This window comes from Bemisia tabaci, chromosome 4, assembly GCF_918797505.1.
Source record: "Bemisia tabaci chromosome 4, PGI_BMITA_v3".
Taxonomy (NCBI): domain Eukaryota; kingdom Metazoa; phylum Arthropoda; class Insecta; order Hemiptera; family Aleyrodidae; genus Bemisia; species Bemisia tabaci.
The window spans coordinates 56577891-56597698 of record NC_092796.1 but is presented as its reverse complement, the minus strand read 5'-3'; the positions used below and the strand labels follow the sequence as shown (position 1 = coordinate 56597698).

General features: G+C 41.6%; 1 protein-coding gene across 1 annotated transcript in view; it reads right to left on the bottom strand.

Annotated features, from left to right (window-relative positions):
• Positions 1-16873, bottom strand: part of LOC109040976 (glypican-6) — a 97401-nt gene extending 80528 nt beyond the window's left edge. Inside the window, exon 1 of the mRNA XM_019057126.2 lies at positions 16040-16873. Within this exon, the coding sequence (XP_018912671.2) occupies positions 16040-16256 (217 nt within the window). The 5' untranslated portion in view covers positions 16257-16873. The remainder of the gene's footprint in view (positions 1-16039) is intronic.
• Between the last annotated feature and the right edge of the window lie 2935 nt (positions 16874-19808).

Below are 19808 nucleotides of genomic sequence, written 5' to 3'. Positions count from 1 at the left end.
ACATGAAATTGTTGTCTGAAACTGCAAATGTTCATGTTTTTTTTTTTCTGCTGGTTTAATGGCTTCGTGTCTAGCACCTTCAGCCACCTTCAGACAATGTTTAGTGTCCGTAGACATCCCGGGATCTCCATGCTCCAGGCTTTTCCACTTGGCAGGGATTAGAGCCGAGGGGAATCTGTCTCAGCAGATCTACTCGTCGATTCCGTAGAAATTAGACGACACCACCGGGATTCGAACCCGGGACCTATTTGACCTGGAGTCAGACGCGCTGACCACTAGGCCAACCAAGGCCGGCAATTTTCATGTTTAACTCGCGAGTTTTAAAATCTCAAGAGATACTCGCAGTCGCAAATTTCACGAGGAAACCAATAGAGCCACTTCTAGAACCTCAAAGTTTTGTAGAAACGGAGTTATAAGCGTTAAAAGTTTCCTAATTTTGTCCGACCTCTCCTAATGACTCGATCCACTGTGCGCCGACCCCTCGTACCCCGTACCCACTCTTGCTCCTTGCATTTCATTATTATTTTAATTACACTCTATGAACCCCTCTTCCCCACCCCCTACCCTCTCCGCTCCGACTCCCCTGAATTTCCCTCAACGTTTAAGATGAAATATGCGGCAATTATCCGCCTCGTGTGTGCATCGCGTGTAGTCAGTCGTGAGCTTTTGATTTCCTTCATCAGGGTTCTTGCGAAAATTTTCAGAAAAATTCCCTCGCTTTTACTTGACAATCCTATGGGATTATCTAGTTCAAGTCTGACGGAACCTACTCGGGATTATAAAGCTTATTTGATACCGTGCTTGCTTCAACAAACTGTTCGGAAAAGAAAGATAACTATGACAGAAAACAGTTAGCCGATAGTGAATAAAAGAATGAATAAATAAATAAATAAACAAGCAACAGTTGTCGGTTGAGGGCTGGCGTTGATTAAGGCCTAGATACACGCGTCGACTAATCGCCGCGAGTGAAAGACGGAATCCAATGGAGAGCTTTGATTTCGATCCATTGACGTCGATATATATGGAAATCAAGGCTCTCCATTGGTTTGCGTCTTTCACTCGCGACAATTGTTTCTAGGATTTTAGTATGGACTCCAGAGGGATGGAGCTCCAACTGGAAAAAGAGCAGGATTCCCACCTGTGAGGTACTTGAAATATGTTTTAAAAAAATTGCGACGTTGTTTCCGATTGGATTAGGTGAAAACTGAGGGAGAAAATCTTGCGAGCAGAAGTAAAACACACTATCTAAAGTCGATCATTTTACGGAAAATCTGAAATGTATAGCTCCTGAAAATGTCGAAATCCCTCTCCTCCTCCTAGAGAAATGCCTGGCGTTTACCTCTCTAATTATGATAGCCGGCAATATCGCATGATGTGAAAAACGTATTATTCTGATTTTTTAAAAAAGTTGTAGCTAGAGGTTCAACTTGGTTGGTACCCTCATCGAGATGCCTGGTGTCACTCAATTTTACAAAGAAACACAATTATCAGTGGCGTGGCGTGAATTGCGATACATCGATTGTTATGCCATTTAAACCTATGGTGAAGAATCGATTATTAAGGTGTTCGCTGCGAACACCCTGTCTATCGATCCTTTTCCATAGGTTTAAATGGCATAAAAATCGATATATCGCAAAGCACGCCACGCCACTGACAATTATAGGTGTTAGAACATCATATTTGGCAATGCCAGCGCCTTTCCTCCGTGGTGCTCATCAAATTTGGCAGCGACGATTGCGGAGCAACGCGATCGTCCAGAGATGCGCTGGGCAAAACGGCGGGGGGCGGGTGGGGGCACATCTCCGATGCATTAGCCCCCTTCCTCCCCCGAACGCAGATCAAGCATTGAATGTTTATTTTTGGAAATCGAGGCGTTCGCACGGGAGAAAGGGCGTTGCACGCGGATACACGATAAAAAAACAAAAAAACCACGCGCGGTTTAAATGAAGTGCAACTACGATGCACGCGCGTGCAGGAATCGTAGCCGCGGAAAGTTATACGGCCTGAATTCAACATGAAAGGATTTAACTTTTTGAACATCCAAGTGTTGGAAACACGGGCGGTTTACTCCTCAATCGAATCGATCGATGTTTTAACTTGATATGTCCAAATAGTCAAATTCCTGAGGAGAGAGGGCAGAGGGTAGGAACGTTTACTTCAGGAACCAAGTATCGGATAAACTTCGGCCGGGCCATTAAGCGATTCTGAAAGTGTGTAGAAAGAATGATGATCAATTTCCTCAATCCTCCTCTGTTTGCATTGAATTTATAACCTGATAATCTGAACATGTTGCATTTTTGCATTTAATGACCTTCAAAAGAATGACCAACCTGATAATCTGAACATGTTGCATTTTTGCATTTAATGACCTTCAAAAGAATGACCAACCTGATAATCTGAACATGTTGCATTTTTGCATTTAATGACCTTCAAAAGAATGACCAACCTGATAATCTGAACATGTTGCATTTTTGCATTTAATGACCTTCAAAAGAATGACCAACCTGATAATCTGAACATGTTGCATTTTTGCATTTAATGACCTTCAAAAGAATGACCAACCTGATAATCTGAACATGTTGCATTTTTGCATTTAATGACCTTCAAAAGAATGACCAACCTGATAATCTGAACATGTTGCATTTTTGCATTTAATGACCTTCAAAAGAATGACCAACCTGATAATCTGAACATGTTGCATGTTTGCATTTAATGACCTTCAAAAGAATGACCAACCTGATCATCTGAACATGTTGCATTTTTGCATGTAATGACCTTCAAAAGAATGACCTTTTTCAGGACGCTCATTTTTTAAAAATTTTTTGGACATACGTATACATTTTAAAATTGACCGATTTTATTGGTTTTTTCACGGGAGAATCGATGTGAATTGAAGAGGACGCGAACTGGGGATCAAATTTCCCGGGAAAGTTGAATACCGGGAATGGGTAATTCTGAGGAAGTTCGCGAGAACATTCTCGGGCACGTTCCTGGAAGTCTTAATTCTTGTAAATTAACACTCTCTCCCTTAGAATCCATGTACCTGAAGTCAATCAACTGCGAATATATTTTACTTCCGGCTTCCCAGAAACAATAAAATGCATAGTAAAAACTTACTAATTCCATGAAATTGCATGAAAAGTGTTAGCCTCTGGCTCAAGTTCTGGTCCTTACCTGAAACAGACAGAGAAAAATATATTGATGAGAAAGAGAGATCGGTGGGCGTTCATGAAAAATGATAGGTTCCTGACAGAAATGAAAGAAAGTAAATTACTGTGACGTCATGGTTGATTACAGCATCACAGGTTGCTAAGGTTATACGAGGCTATACTTTTCATCAAAAGACAAAAATGTCATCAAATCTTTGTTACATTCCAAAAACAAGGCTTTTCATTGGTCTAATAACTTGTCGTGTTTAAAACACTGAAACCTTCGAAGTCACACCGTTCAAATGCGAGAGGTGAAATTCGTAGCCGGAGACACACAACGCCCGAAAACCCCGACTGATTTTAGCGGAAAGAAATAAACACCATCAAAACGTCTGGCACCCCACAAAAATAGTAGACTCCGCTCCGTAATAGTGTAAGTCACTCCGTAAGAAGCATAGATTCTGCTACGAATTCATTCATATCACTCGGAGTTTTTAGTCGCTACACAGACTCCAGCACAGAATTCCACTCCCAAATTTTTAACAGTGTACTGCTCGACGTATAATCGAAGAGCTAATCTTCGTCCAAGCAAAATAAATAAATAAACATAAAAAAACGCGCCTCTCCGCCCTAAAAAAAAAACCATTGACTGCTAAAAGCAACAAAATTAGTAAATAGGTTATGACAGGATCCTCTAAATACAGAGGTCATCAGCTACAGCGCGTGCTTGGAGAGAGAAGTTTGGGTCTCCGTCCGCTTCCCCCTTGAGCTAACCCTTGTCATCTCTTCATCTCCTTTGTCCGCTTGCGGAGGTTTGACTGTTCAAAGGCTTCCACACAAAGAAGACCGAACATCATAATCCACGACCCAGGATTCGGCGAGCTCCTGTCCTCGCCGAGGATGCTCAACCATGCATCAGCCAAATACCTCAAATCTGGACATATTTCGATCGCTCCGTGGCAATAATAACGCGATCACGATAATATCATTTATTCTTACGTGTAAACTTATTGTAAAATTCGGCTGCACTCAGTCATTTTAGAGGAATAGCGTATTCCGGGGACAAAATCGACGATCAAAGTACGAAACCAAGTAAATTCGTTTTTAATCGATGAAAATATGGCAACGCCTGAGTGCTCATGCGGCGTTCTACCTTCGCACGACGGTACCGTCTAATCACCGTATTTCATTGCAATTTTATTCATAGTGCTTAAAAACATTTATTTTGATAGATATTAATTTAAATTCATGAAGGAATCATAGTAACCGTGATACAAAAACCTTTCATCTCTTGCATTAAAGGGCGATTCTAAAGATGAAAGTTCAAGATCATAATTTAAAATGAGTCATTATTTTAAAATATATGAAACCCCGATCAATTTGAGAAAAAGTAGAAGAATGTTTGCTAAAAAACGTTTTGTTACGTTGGACGTCACGGACACGCCAATTTCGATGATTTGATACAAAAGAGGTACGGCGTAAATTTCGGGCAATAATCGTTGATTTTTCCTCTTGTTTTCATTCAATAGTGCATTAAAAAAAAAGAACATTTTTTAAAGCTTACGTACAATAAAATATATGAAACCCCGATCAATTTGAGAAAAAGTGGAAGAATTTTGGCCAAAAAACGTTCTGTTACGTTGGGCGTCACTGATACGCCAATATCGATAATTTGATACAACAGAGGTACGGCGTAAATTTCGGGGAGTAATCGTTCATTTTTCCTCTTGTTTACATTCATTAGTGCATTACAAAAAGTACATTTTTTAAGCTTACGTACAAAGCCATAGCTTCACGAGAAAATATCGAGCGGCGAGACGGTGAAAATGAAAAATTCTCAGGTGGCAACACCACATATCGACCCTCCGCTTCCCTGCCGATAAACGTACACACCTGCCAAACCGCATTCCAGATCCCAGCTGAGGGAACATGCCAACAAGTTTATTCCGGTCTGCACCCGGTGAAAATGAACCCCTTCGCATTATTGGTTGAAAGGTGCTTGAATCATTCCCTCTCAGCGAATCAAAGGGGAAGTTACTTGGGAGTTAGGAAATGGTTACGAAAAGAGATAAAAAAAAAAATTCTATGATTTTCCAATACCATCGTTCTGACACACTTTTCAAACTATCTTCGCTCAGGATTATTGCCTCCCCCTTGACCTACCCCGAAAGAAAAGCAACTACAACTTCCCGCCTTCCTCTGACGGGTTGAGTGGCGCTCCTACTCAGGGTTGCAATTTTTCCAGAAAAATAAAATATTGATATTTCAAATAAATATGACAGATATTGAAAAATATTGTTCAAAATTAAACGCGAATGGTTTTTGCTTTACGGTGTTTTAGGGTACGTGCATCATACCGAGCCTTAGAAAATATGTATCATATTTATCACAACTTCGTGAAATTTCATGAAATATTTCGCGGAAATTTCCAATCTTTTAAATTCTTTATTTTAGTGTGCAGCCCTGCCCCTGCTCTGCCAATTTCTAACGGCAAATACAAGTAAATATATCTAAAGAAAAACGTTGCGATTTGACGGATGTGTCGTTTAGAGAGTTGGTAACTTTGCCAAAAAGCATTACTTAAAATTCAGTGTAAAACTGAACTTCTCATTACACAAAGGAAAAATCACGTGAACCCTGTTTTACGTAGAAATCCAGGCTTTCTGGAGCTCATGCGGAAATCGAGATACGCACTTTACGTCAGAGGGGCGACAGAATGTGAGAGTCTTTGTATTATTTGAGTACTCCTTATTAATGCCCATTAAATTAATTCCCATCAAGATTTTTCATTACATAGAGGAAAGGAGGTCCGCAAAGAATTATAGCGACCACAAAATTGACGCCCCACGCTGGTGCGTACTTTTGGTGCCCCCGCAACGGGCCAGAACGTAAAATACGACAGGAGAATTTCTGTCTAATACTGATTTTACGATTCTATTTTTTAAGAGGCAAGCGCAAGCGGTGAGTACAAAGCACTAAATTTGTTGTTTCCTGGCCTGGCTACCGCTGTTCAATCCGTGTGCCTATCGAGAGACTACACTACAACGAATGCCATTCCTGCTCAGTGACGGACTGCGATTGATGTAAACATTTAAAAATCGGTCTACGGATTCCAACGCGTTTCTTTCTCCTGCTCCTGCTTTTATTCAGCAGTTAATTAAGTCGAACTGTCTGCTGCTGATGGGTGTGAAGAAAGCATTATCAATTTTTCGACGACTGTGTGTAAACGCTTTTGTCTAGTCTCCGATTTCCATTACCATCTCTCCTCGTCGAATCAGAATATTTCAAAGCAAAAGGTAGAAACTCTAATGCTAACAGAGCCGTGCTAAGTAAAAACGCCGCAAGAGCATTTGAGTGTTGCCAAATTTCCTCTCAGAAAATAGTTATTTTGGAAGAAAGTTATGAGCATTTTTTCTTACAATTTTCAGGCTTGAGGACCGAATTAAGATTAAGAACGAAATTCTCTGAAAAATCAGGAGAGAAATATTCATAGTTTCCCGAAAATTCATGATTTTCCGAAGAAACTTGGCAACGCCTGATGGCTCATACGGCGTTCTCCTTTAACACGGCAGAACAGTAGAATGTCCATGCAATTGTAAGTGCGTCCAATGATTTACATCGGATAAAAAACATTTATTCTTCCAGAATAGTAAAATCGCGATAATGCACACAAACTTGAAAAGTGTGATTACGTGCGTCTGTGAGGGCAAAAATCAAAATTAGTGCACGACGGACATCGACGATGAATATGCAGAGAAGGGTAGAGTATGCGGCATTAAAAATTCTCCGCGGCCATTACAAAATATTTGTCGCGCAAAGGAGAATAGTTATTACTAGGAGATTAGGACCGCACTTAATTTACGAAAAACTATTACGAATACGCTATTTTCGGTGAGAATTACTGCGGACGCACCATGTCTTGGTGCGAAGGCCGAGTCCTTGGTTGTCCGAAACTGCGGACCGAAGAACTGTCGGCACCCCTGCCGAAATATTCCTCCTACCGTGCTGAGAAAAAAACGCCGTATGAACGTTCGAACGTTGTCAAATTTCCCTTTGTAGAAAATTTATTTTGGAAAAACTTATGCACATTTTCCCTCGAGATTTTCAGATATTACGGAATAAATTGCGAACAAAACTGTCAGAAAGAATCGGAAGAGAAATATTTACAACTTTCCCGATAAATGCTTATCCTATCAAAGGAAATTAGGCAACGCCTGAGAGTTCATACAGCCTTTTTTTTAGCACGGCAGAGTAGCCGGGCGCCAATTCTTGAGGTAGCATCAAGGGTACCAACATATCGGTACCTTCGGCATAGGATCTTTTTTTCTCTCTTTTTTTTCCTAGCCAATGAGATATCAGCAGGGTGGCGCTGAGCGGCTTCCATAGAGACAAATCCCAAATGATTACCACCGATCGGCAGAGTGTTTCTCCGTGTTCTGCCACCTCTGCCCGAGAGACCGGGGGGGGGGGGGGGGGTGTAGGAAGACCCGGGGGGCAGGACGGACACGAAGGCGAGTGTAAAAAAGGTCGAGGAATGCCCGAACGCGGGGGGACGATATGATGAATGAAATTTGATGAAGACGCAACCTCCAAGGCATGAAAACACGCATCACAAATATCAACAGATCGTAAAACGCTGCACCGGCCCGAATCCCCATTCCTCTCGTTATTTGTTGACCGTTTCAAGCGGACTGTGAACATCTGATAATTTCGGGAGGCATCACAACAAAAAAAGGCCCAGCCGGGTTGCCGGGGGGGGGGGGGGGGGATGGAACAGGAATGCGCAGGTAAAAACGTGTTACTCTTCCAGGTATAGTGCGGGACCCCGGACTCCGCCACCGCTTCCACCAAGAGGCGGCATTACCTTTCTACAGACACCCCAACATCCCCCACCCCCGCCCTCGCCTGGCCGGCCGGCACAATCAAGGCCGTTTAACTAAAAGCCCTATTCAAGCGTTCTTCTCACTCTCACTCCTACTGATTCCCGGCCGCTCGGCTCTTTCATTGGGCATCTCCCGTCTCCGTCTCTCCCTTTCTACTCCGGCCTCGTGGAAATGGTTAATAATCAGCGCATATTAGCTTCGTCCTCGTCATCAGCACTCAATCTACCTGCTCGGGGGAAGGCACAACCCTCCTATAATCAACAGCGTTGCCGCGTCGTGCGGGGAGAGCCCCGTGGAAAACGGGGGTAAAAGGCCCCGTCATCATCGCCGTGGCTTCGCGAACAATGGTGGGAGCCCGGGTCGTGCGGCCGCCCAAGGCGTCATCGTGTCAACAGGGGCGCCAACGGCACGGCGGCCTTCTTGTGAGGCGCTGAAATACTAACCGACGACACCTTGTTCTATTTCCGTTCTTCGTAAATTAAACGCAGGAATCATCAATTTTCTCCCCTCCGAGCAGACCGAGGTGCGAATGTCCTCGAGGACAACTGCGCTTTTTTTCACGCGTGCGACAAAAAAGCACTGCAATTTCTAACAGGCACACTTTCACATTGTACAACGCTGCCGTGCTAAGGAAAAACGCCGTATGAACCTTCAGGCGTTGCCAAATTTCCTATGAGAAAACGCGAATTTCCTGGTAAATTTATGAATATTTTCCTCCCAATTTTTCCAATAATTTAGCTCGCAATTTTACCTAAAGATTCTGAAAATGTAAAGGAAAAATATTCATAAATTTCCTAAAAAATAAGCATTTTACAGAAGGAAATTTGGCAACTCCCGAATGTTCATACGGCGTTCTTCCTTAGCACGACAGAACGGTGCACTGCCCTGCCAAAGAAAAGCGCGATGGACGCTATTGGTGTCACCTCACAGTCGGTATCGATTGTATCGAATTGGGTCCAAACAATGAAACATTACCTCACACTGACCACCCCCTCCCTCCCATTAATCATCCGAATTTCACTATTTCACCGTCAAAAGACAAGCATGGTGGCTCCTCTTCCCCTTCAGAAACTGCATATTATCCCGTTAACTGACTATAGAACTCAAGGATATGATTGAGTTTGATCATACAGGAACGTTCCATGATTAAAAACACTTTCTCCAACACCAGTCTTACTTCAATCTAATACATTCTTACTTCGTGTGTTTAAATGGAAAATGCCCACAGATGACGTCACTTGGTGGTGCATTTTCTCATGTTTTATTAATTTATTGATTGGATTTGTTTTCATACTATTTCCCATATCATAAAAAAATTATAAAAAATGCTGCGAAATCAGTTTTTAAGCACTCTAAGATGAAGCTATAAAAACGTGGGGGGCTAATCTTGCATTCGAGCTTACACGCAGAATTCTCACCCACTCCCCTCCCCAAAATAAAAATGCATCCATTTTGGTTTTTGGAAAGAGTCCGAGTGCTGAGAGGCTCAACCGTTTTCGAGTTACATTCCAGCATCAGCGACTTTATTCTTTCGTTTTTCACGTATAAAAAATTCTGCGGTGCCTAACTAGCAAATCGTGAAACCGAACACAGTCTATTTGACTATGAGCGGTGGTCTGCGGGGAGGTAGAACAGTTAGACAAGGTATACAAAGTGCTGATGACTGCTGAGCTGGTGTCTGATGCTTGGCGCCAGAGCGGGCCAGCCGGAATCTGATCCTGGAACATGGGGAATCCTAGAAACAGGATATCCATGCCCACACTTACGGATTCTCTCACCTTTTTTGCGGTTTTGCCCGACTCCACAGCAGATTTGAGCTTTTCATGCGAAAATCAGGTCGCTTCACGCATTTGGAATTTTCGAAAAATTATCTTCAGATTCATTCTTGACTGAGGGGCTTGGAGGACAAGGCGCATAAGTGCAGTTTTTGAAAAAGTTGAGATATTAATGGTTTCAAGTAAAACTAGTCTTCATGCATATTCAGTGAAAAATTCGCTACCAAATTCCAAATTTTAAGCATCAAAAAGTCAGTTCGAACTTTCTTTCCGCCATAAGGTTCCACGTAATTTCGAAACTTCAAACACGTATTTCTCGAAATAGCAAAAACTATACTTATGCGCCTTGTCCTCCGAGGCCTTCAATCGCATACTTAAATGTTACGAGGAAACGAACTGCCTACCTATAGTTTTATCCCGCGATCGTTTTAAAGTTCAGAGTTTTGGAAATTTTCTTCCGGAAGATGAGGTCACTTTTAACAGACCCGGTCAAAGTGATGAAACATCCGAACTTTCCCGCAAATCCACGACAGTGAAAAAGAGCTTGGAGCTCAGTCTCTTTTCCGCTGACTTGAGAGATTTCAACGCAGAGTAGGAAAGTAAGATCAGGAGAAACTCTCGATACAACTTTTTTAACTTCCAGGTGGGTAAAATTGCATATCCTCGAAATGGAGGAGAACGTGAACTTTTTTCGGCTGACTCAGAGACTTTAACGCAAGAGTAGAAAAGTTGGATGGGGCGAACACGTGATATAGACATTTTGACTTCCAAAAATATGAAATTGCAAATCCACAAAATAAAGGGGAACGTGTTCGTTCGTGGTCATTCGAACTACCCGGTTCGTCAATCGCTACTTTCAGTTCGTGTAATCGAACGCTCGGTTTGTATAATCGAACACTGGAAAAAAAAAAACACATTGGATCTAGAGTCCAGACTCTTGAAAACATTGACAAGAAAAAATACTCTTGATTCAATCGGATTTTTGCTTAAATCAAAACGAAATCCGCTTAAATTAAGAGGCTTGGTTCTTGGTTCAAGCTAGATTCTGATTGAATCAAGAGTACTTTTTCTTGTCGATGTTTTTAAGAGTCTGGACTCTAGATCCAATGTGTTTTTTTTTCCAGTTAACTTAAGACGTTAAAAGATTCGTTGAAGGAACTAGACTACATGAACTGAGCGTTCGGTTACACGAATCAAAAAATCGGTTTTATTCGAAAGATTGAACGGTGAACGCTCAATGAACTGACTTATGCGAAACTTATGACAAGGATGCTGATATTTTGTTAAAATTAGTGCAAACGCTCGGATTTTACATAATATCGCCTGTTGAACTGTTAACATTCTGTCGATTAGAGCCCATTGGGACTTTGGATCAATTGAAATTGTCCGGAATCGTTACAAGTTCCTCGATACAGTGAGCTCAGGTACACCACAAGGAATTTCCGCGAACATTCACCGTCACCCAGAGAGTATAGAAGACCTTCTATACTCTCTGCTGTCACCCTTCAGATTGTGGGTGTTTATTGTATTGTGTGGGTATACGGATACGCGTTTCTGTGTAAAAATGTCTCCGGGAAGTTCCGACTTCGATTCTCTCCTCTGACGAAAGGGCGTATCTCGATTTGCACGTGACCCCTGTGCTCCGTATAACTCTATGCTTTCGAAGGCTCATGTGAAAATTGAGATACGCCCTTACGTCAGAGGAGCAACGATATCGGAGGAGTAAGGACAATCGGACAAATCGAAATATGGAGCTCTTGGGGCCCAAAAGGGTAGCCAACCTTCTGACACAAAAAATGTCACTGCAAATCTCCAGATTCCAAAATCAAACCAAGATGGCCAAGAATGTTCATAAATAAGTGTCCCCGCAAAAATGAGTAGGCAAAAACTACCTTAAATGCGTGCTTTACAAACGACGGGTCATAAGTTGTAATAATTAATCACTCTGGATAATTTGAGTTCATAGCTTGGCTGCAATTTTGCGCCCTAAAAAGCACCATGACTTCAACACAAAATTACCGAAACGTACTTTTCCTTTTTCTAAACCGAGGTGTCGATTGAAATTCGTTAAACCCGTCGCGACTTCAAGAGATCTCTGCCTGGGCGTAACATTTTCAAATGTTTTGACGAGATGTATCCCACATAATTGTTACTGTCCAAATCATGAGTAGATGCGCGAGCTTCACCACTGCAACCAACAACATCCCACAAATGCAGCAGAGATCCCATTCAAGAAAGCTAGCTCCACCCCACCCCCCCTACCCCCGCCCCTCTCCCCTTTATCCTACAACAGCATCCCGACAACATCGCAACATTTCAACATAATTTACCCATCCTCCAACAATATACCTGGCACGCGATGCCAATATAGGCCGAACAAAGCAAGTTGTGAACTGAAGTGAAACCACACCTGAAATACACGAACATCAAGAAACCTATCGAATGATTTTTGCTAAATTACTGGTTTATTTTAAAGTTTTTGCAAAAAAAGCTGGCCAGGTTGCATGCGTTCGAGGAAAATTTAAGTGCACCTGTACCCTATCGCGAGAGCCATATATTGCAGGTACGCGTAAGCCGTGGGTAGATCGCAGATTTCGCCTGCAAAATCTGGTGTATGCAACCGGGCCCACCGCGGAGTTCAAATAGTTGAATGGTGAGCTCGAACCCAACTTCGTATATCCTTCAATTATTCCGTATATTCTTCAATTATTCTTCGCGTTGTTTTGAGTTGAGAGAGCGATCAGTCATCTACGATGTTAAAAAATAAATCTAAAAGTGAGGAAATGCACCGCCTAGTGACGTCATCTGGCGGCATTTCCCATTTAAACACACGGATATTTTAGCAGATTAGATCATTTTGTCATATCTTCTCCAATTATTGTTCAAATCATGAACCAAGGGTGACCTCGTGTTCAGCTCACTCAGTAGTTTCCACTTAAACATGAAATTGATCAACTTTCAGACACCTGCAAATTCTCTGTTAAGACATTTCGGCGACGAGGAAAGAGCGCTAGAAGAGATGGGCGGCGCGGGGTTTCAGAACTTTCTTCGAGAGCGGAGAAAGGGCTTTTCTGCGAGAAATGAATGAGAGCGTCCCCTTTCGGAAGTGGACGGCTCATTTCCACGTTGGCGCTTGGGGGCCTCACAATGAGGGAGGACCGACAACAATGGCTCAGCATTCCAGCTAAACCAAAGGCGAAACAAAGGCAAACAGGGTAAATGTCGCTGGTGCAAGGCAACAAGGTATCCCTCCTATGCCGCCGCCTTCCCTCTGGTCTCGTACCACATTCTTCGTCATGGATGTTGCCGGTTGTCGTGTCCTCCCCCGTGGATGCGCCGCCGCGTTTTCCTCGGCAAAAACAGGTTCGGGCCTCGGGTCGCTGTACCTAGTTATGCGATTGTTCCCGGCCTTGGCCAAGCCGAGTTTCCTTCGGCAACGTGCGGACATCCTCAGCGCCGCCGCTGACGAGAAAACCCCGATGCGACAGTGCGAGTACGACCAACTCTGCCGTGATAGCGAAGAGAGCCGTACTTAAGTGCAAAATTTTCGAAATCGAGTTTTCCTTCAAAATTCGTCTTAACTCTTTTGGATGAAATTACTGAGACAGCTAAAACAGCAAAATTCATCCTAATTTAATGAAAACGAGACGTATGAGAAAGCCGTAAGTGCACAAAAAATGACTTAGTTTTTTTCAAGACAGCCGCAGGTGCATGAGAGCCAATGAAAGCAGTGCTTTCCAGTAAGTGCCGCCCTCTTCTGCCAATTTCTAACCTGAAAATGTGTTTGTTGTGCGTCCAAAACGCAACCACGAAAGAATGTAGAAGATAGCTTTTACGGCTGTCTTGCCTAACAATAACCTAACACGAAACTGAATTTTACCTTTTTCATGTACTTTAAAATAAAATCGGTCGAGTTTTAATCCCCCAAATGATTTCTAGGAGTCTTCCGAACGAATAGTGGCAATTAGATAAAGAACGGAGGCTTCTTTCAATAAAATGTTCCACTCAGAAGCTTCTGAGCCCGTTTTCTCAGAACTTCATTTTTGCACTTACGGCTCTCTTCGCTATCACGGCAGAACTATAAAAACCGGTGAGAGCTTTCAGGACTTTTTAAATGTTTCGTTTTACGCTCCGGAAACCTCAACTGGGAGATTTTTCGCAATACCTAAATGGCGAATTCGCACACGAATATTGTATTGCTTTATCTGGGAGTGCTTATTGAGCTGAGTTCGCAGTATTTTTCAAAACGATTTTCGGATATGGGATAGTGGAGAAAGATGGCTTTGAGAGTCCGCTGTACCGCCTTGTGACGCCATCTTACGGCATTTCCATGTACTTGAGAAAATTCTTATATTGTGTCATATCGCTTCCAATGATTGTTGTTCAATTTAGAAACGAAGGATACTTATTCTCGTGCTCAGTGTTCTCGGTAGTCACTTCTTAAACACTAATGACTTAAATTTCAGACACCTGCAAAAACTCCATTGGAGTAAAATGGTGGTGTAAAGATTTTCAGCGAAAATTCATGCCAGGGTTGCAAAATCTCGATCGTGCGATATCGATGAGAAAACTTTTGGGAAAAATGATGAAATTTTCGTCCGTAACGACACATCGAAAAAAAATTTCGGAAAAAATTCCGACGATATATCTATCTCGCTGACTTTTCGGGCGACGTTTCGAGCATTCCTGACAGCTACTACGCGCCCCCTCCATTTGTTATGTAGAAGAAAGTTGCTAGGCGCAAGCTTCAGGATTGCAAGGAAAAGCTTTCTTCAATCCAGGGGAGAAATTTCCTCAGTATGAAGAATTGATTGGGAAAGTGAGAACATTCTTGTCTGAAACGAGAGACGGCGCCGAAATCCACTCTTCTCTGCTATTCCGAAGATTTGTCGATCATTTAGACGTTCCGGGCTTCAAATATGTTGAGAAATAGCTGAATAGCTGTTCTATGTCTTCGAATCTGTTCAATTATTTGTTGATGGCGTGAAAAGTGAGGAATCAGGTACATCCACATTAGGAAATTTCTGAAAGTGAAGAGCCAAAAAAAGAAAAAAAGGAGGAAAAAAGGCCTTGCAAAAGTTGACAAAGTGAGGAAAGTTTCCAGAGGTGAATAAGGAAAAAATTCCGTATCGTGTGAAACGTTCGGCCAAATGAAACTGCACCACTGGCATGAGCCGTAAGATGTTGCCAAATATCCGTTGGTAAAGTATGAATTTTCAGGGAAAATTGTGAATAATTTATTGTTTTGTTCAATTTTAGAATAAAGGTGATATCATGTTGATAGCTGATACACAAGCTGGATGTATCAGCTTCAATTATGCTAAGAAAAATGTTATAATGACATTCTATAAAAGGATTAAACAAAATAAGAATTTTGTAACAAACTGCAGTTACTTAATGTTTTTTCCACTTGTCCTAACAGGAGCAACGAAACAAAGCTTGCATAAGTATAGGCTGTATTGAGTACAGCATGACCAAACCAAAATACAGCAAACCAGTACTAAATGGTGTGACTAAGCAAAAGATTCCCTGAATACCTGGAGAATTTGGCTGGTTGTGAGCAAGTGGTTATTCAATAAAACTGAAACTTTATTCACAGTTTGTTGGGAAAATGATAATGGGCGTGATCTATTGCAAGTTTCTAGTTAGCACTATTTGAAATGTTAATTCCTACATTCATGCGACACCAAAAGTGAGGAGTTTGACTTTCGTCTCAACGTAGAGCAAGTTAACTCTGACCACACAAATAATCCGCTAAATTGGATTCCTAGCATCAAAGAAATTTCAAAGATTCTCGTATACATAACTGGATCTTGCAGAGCGTCTGTGTCATCTCCATGGAAGGTTACAACATTTTAAAAATATACCGATCCATCAATTGTAGCATCTTCTTCATCCAACAAAACACAAGACATTAATCTATCGATGAAAAATCTTGAAAGTTTGAGTGCTTCCTTTCCAACCCTTAGGAATGGTAGAGGGAAATTGTGAATAAAATTTGAGAGAAAATTGGGCTGATCAAATGTTCATTAAACTAGATTACTTGTGCGTGTTACACGCATTCATCAATACTTACCTAACCTCGACAGTGCGACTTCATGTGAGTGGGTCGCACCTTCTCAGGGAAACTTGAAATACTTCCAGTACCTCGAAAGTACTTTAAGGACTGTTTTATTGATGAACTTAGGGATAATTGAAATTAACCAGCATGTACTGAAGCTCACAATCTTACCTGATTGGGGCGATTCCGGGATATGAATGCCACTCCAAGGTATAACGGCAGATGACGATTTGACAGAAGAACAACTAATATCTCTTGCAGATACACAACACACACTAACCAGCGCGACAAAACACGTTAAAAAGATAGTAACGGCGTTAATGCTCATTTTTTGGCGGAGAGACACTTGATTGATATGAGCAAAATCAGCGATTGATCTAAGAACCATGGTGGTCAGTTACCAATAATTCACTGGGCACGAATGATACGATGAAAATGTTAATGATAAAGCATCGGAGAAATGCACGCAAATAAAGAGGTTTCCAACGAAGTAGAATTCGTAAAATTATATTGATTTTCGAAAATGGATCCTCTCCTACGAACTGATGTCCTGACGGAGATCGAGGAATCCGAGATGAATCCGAATCTTGTGGGACATGAGAGAGGTCAATTGGACGTGACTAGGTCACAGGAAACTAAAGTAAAACAAAGACATGACAGAACAACCGAACGAAATGAATGGAGCACTACCGATTCGCGATTTGAATCCCCTTTCTCGGAGTACGTAAATAAACGGAGCATCCGAGATTCGGCCCGATTGAAACACTGAAATGAGCAGAAAATAACGGTGACAAACACGATGCGTTTATTCAGTACGGCTGAAAGAAATTTGAAAGCACTGGACGTTTGCACGATATACACGAAAGGATTATCCTGTGAGGATGGTTGAAAAATTAGGACTGAGATGCTGCGAAGTCATGTATTCCCAATGGAGCACTCACACACACAGGACAGACCGACGCACATACATCTAATGAGCAACTCAAACAATGCAACAGAACGGGTCGGAATTCAGCATGAACGAAAGATTGAATAGAACAAGGAAGAGGCAGAGGGAGTGGTGGGAGAAGAGTTGCCATCTTGATGACGTAGGCTAAAACGAGCCATGTTACTGGCGCGCAGTTCAAACACTCGCCCTAACAGTCACGGAAAAAATTAAATTGCTGATTTAACAATTTTGTAGTAGAAAAAAGTGACTGCAATGTTTCAATGAAGATTTTACAATAAAAAAGGCTACCTCCGTGGTTAAATTAGCTTTCCACTACTGTGAGATGTATATTTGAAACATTGCGGACACCTTTTTTATCAACTGAATTATTAAATCAACATTCCATTTTTTCCGTGTTACTATCCATACCTATTGATCATTTTACGAGGTTCCATTTCGTCTTATGGATCGCAGAAATCCTAAGTTCATTTAGCACCCTCAAATGAGAAGTGTTTTGTGCTCAATTAATGAGTGGCAAAAAACTCATCAGGGTGGGTTAAAAGAACATTTACCGCCAGGAATCGTTTGCGGCTAGGGGGGATACTTGATATTTTTAAGGTAAAAATGATGAACACTCGTCCAAAATGCATCTAAAGTTTTTAATTTTCTAAGATTCCGAATTGAGCAACTTCATTTCCGTCTCCTCTAATAGCACCATTTTCCCGTCCATTTTCCCTAAGCTGCAGTCAAATGGTACCGTTAAATATCTAAAATTTGTCAACGGACACAATTTTTTGCGTAATTTCACGTGATGAATACAGTTTTTCCCAAAATGATTTACAAACCCTTCACCGAAAAAAATAATATGCTGTTTTAGCAGCTAGGATGGTAAAAATGTGTCTGGTGATCCGGAGTTGTTGTCCTTACTGCCCTCGCAGTTAACTTAACATCCTGTGAATGCAAATTTAACTCTATAGGCAGTTAAGGCAGCATCTTAAGATCACAAGACACATTTTTAACATCCTATAGGTGCTAAAACAGCATATTATTTTTTTCGGTGTTTCCTCCTCGCAACATTGCTACAATCGCATCTGTAACGACTTGCACTCATCGTAAGTAAATCGCGTTTCTCGCCATCGCCGATCGAAGTCACAGGCAAATAACAAATGTCTGCCCCTAAAGACCTTTAAATTTCTGGTGTGGTACAACATGTGCAAATTTTTAAATAATAAGGTCTCCATGCGCCGATCTACTCAGGCCCGCCACAAGGGGGGGGGGGGGGGATACTGGGTCCCTGGTACCGGGGCCCGTGTTACAAGTGAAAAACCACTACGAATATGCCCCCATACATATACATGCATAAATATGGCCCCCCCCCCCCCAAAAAAAAAAGAATAAAAATTTTCCAGATGTTTCGAATGCAACAATTCGCAAGTATTTTGTGCTGAAAGTATAAAAAAAAAAAAAAAAAAAACATAATTACTCCGCAGAGATTGAATGAAAAATTCTTTAAGGAAGCCTCAAAATGCGTCCAATTAGTCGTATAAATTATAAAATTTCTCGGGGGGTGCCCCTCGGACCCCCCCCCCCCCAACCCTCCTTGGCGCACGGACCTTAAAACTGGGGCCCGAGATGGGATGTGGCGATCCTGCATTAAGGCTATTTCCATTTAAATGTTCCGTCACATTCTTACGGCGCAATGATACATCTATTTGAACTCTCCGGAATGCGTGAGGTATCACGCCGCATTTGAAGGCGTTTTCAAAACAGCCAAGTTCCGATACCTGGATTATCGTTTTGCATATTTCATATTATTTTGTTTTTATTTCTAACCACTTGTTTAATTATAATCCTCCTATAAAAACCACCCATTTGCTAAATACAATTCTAGCTGAAGCGCACTTAAGCGCATTCATGACTGCAAAAATCTTAACGGAAATCGAAAAGGCCAGCGTGCATGAAGGCTATTTCAACTGCAATCTTCCGTCGCATTTCTAAGGCGCAATGATACAACTATTTGAACTCTCCGGAATGCGTGAGGTATCACGCCGCATTTGAAGGCGTTTTCTAATCAGCCAAGTTCCGATACCCAGATTATCGTTTTGCATAGTTCATATTCTTTTGCTACATTCCGTGCCACTTTTTATTTTTAATCCTCGTAGAAAAACCACCCATTTGATAAATACAATTCCAGCTGAAGTGCACTTCAGCTATGCATTCACCACTGCGAAAATTTCAGAGGAAATCGACAAGCCCAGCGTTCATGGAGGCTATCTCCATTTAAATCTTCCGTCACATTCTTACGGCGCAATGATACAACTATTTGAACTCTCCGGAATGCGTGAGGTATCACGCCGCATTTGAAGGCGTTTTCTAATCAGCCATGTTCCGATACCCGGATCATCGTTTTGCGACAAATCAATATTTGTCGATTTAATTTCTTTTCCTATTTTTTGTAAATATGTGAAATATGCCACTCGAGGTTTCTTTCGGCATATGAAACAGTTTCAGTTTACAACTCTGAACATTTAAATTTTTTAAATAAATAAAAATATATCCAACCTCGAGTTGGGACTGATATTTCGTGTTTAAATTCTGTAAAAGCTTGCGTGTGGCTCATATTTGGCTAGTGACCACCAGAGAAAAACTAGGGGAGCGAGAAAGTAAAAATGACATGGCAGGGGGAGAGGTGTGGGTCGGAGATTGTGAGCCCCCCCCCCCCCCCCCCCCCGTTTCTCCGCACTAACGACCCTTGCAACCCCCTAATCTTATATCCTTTTTAAGTCAGTTTTTTTCATTCTTCATATTTGCTTATTTATTATTTTTCTATTTTTATATTATTATTTTTTTAAAAAAAAATTAATGAGATAAAAGAATTTTAATTATGATAATTATAATCATGCACACAAAAATCTGTTTTCAGTGTACATAAAAATTGATTGCCAATTAATTCTTATTCTGATTCACTGGTTCCTGGTTCCAATAGGTTCCCTTGGTTCCTGTTGGTTCCTC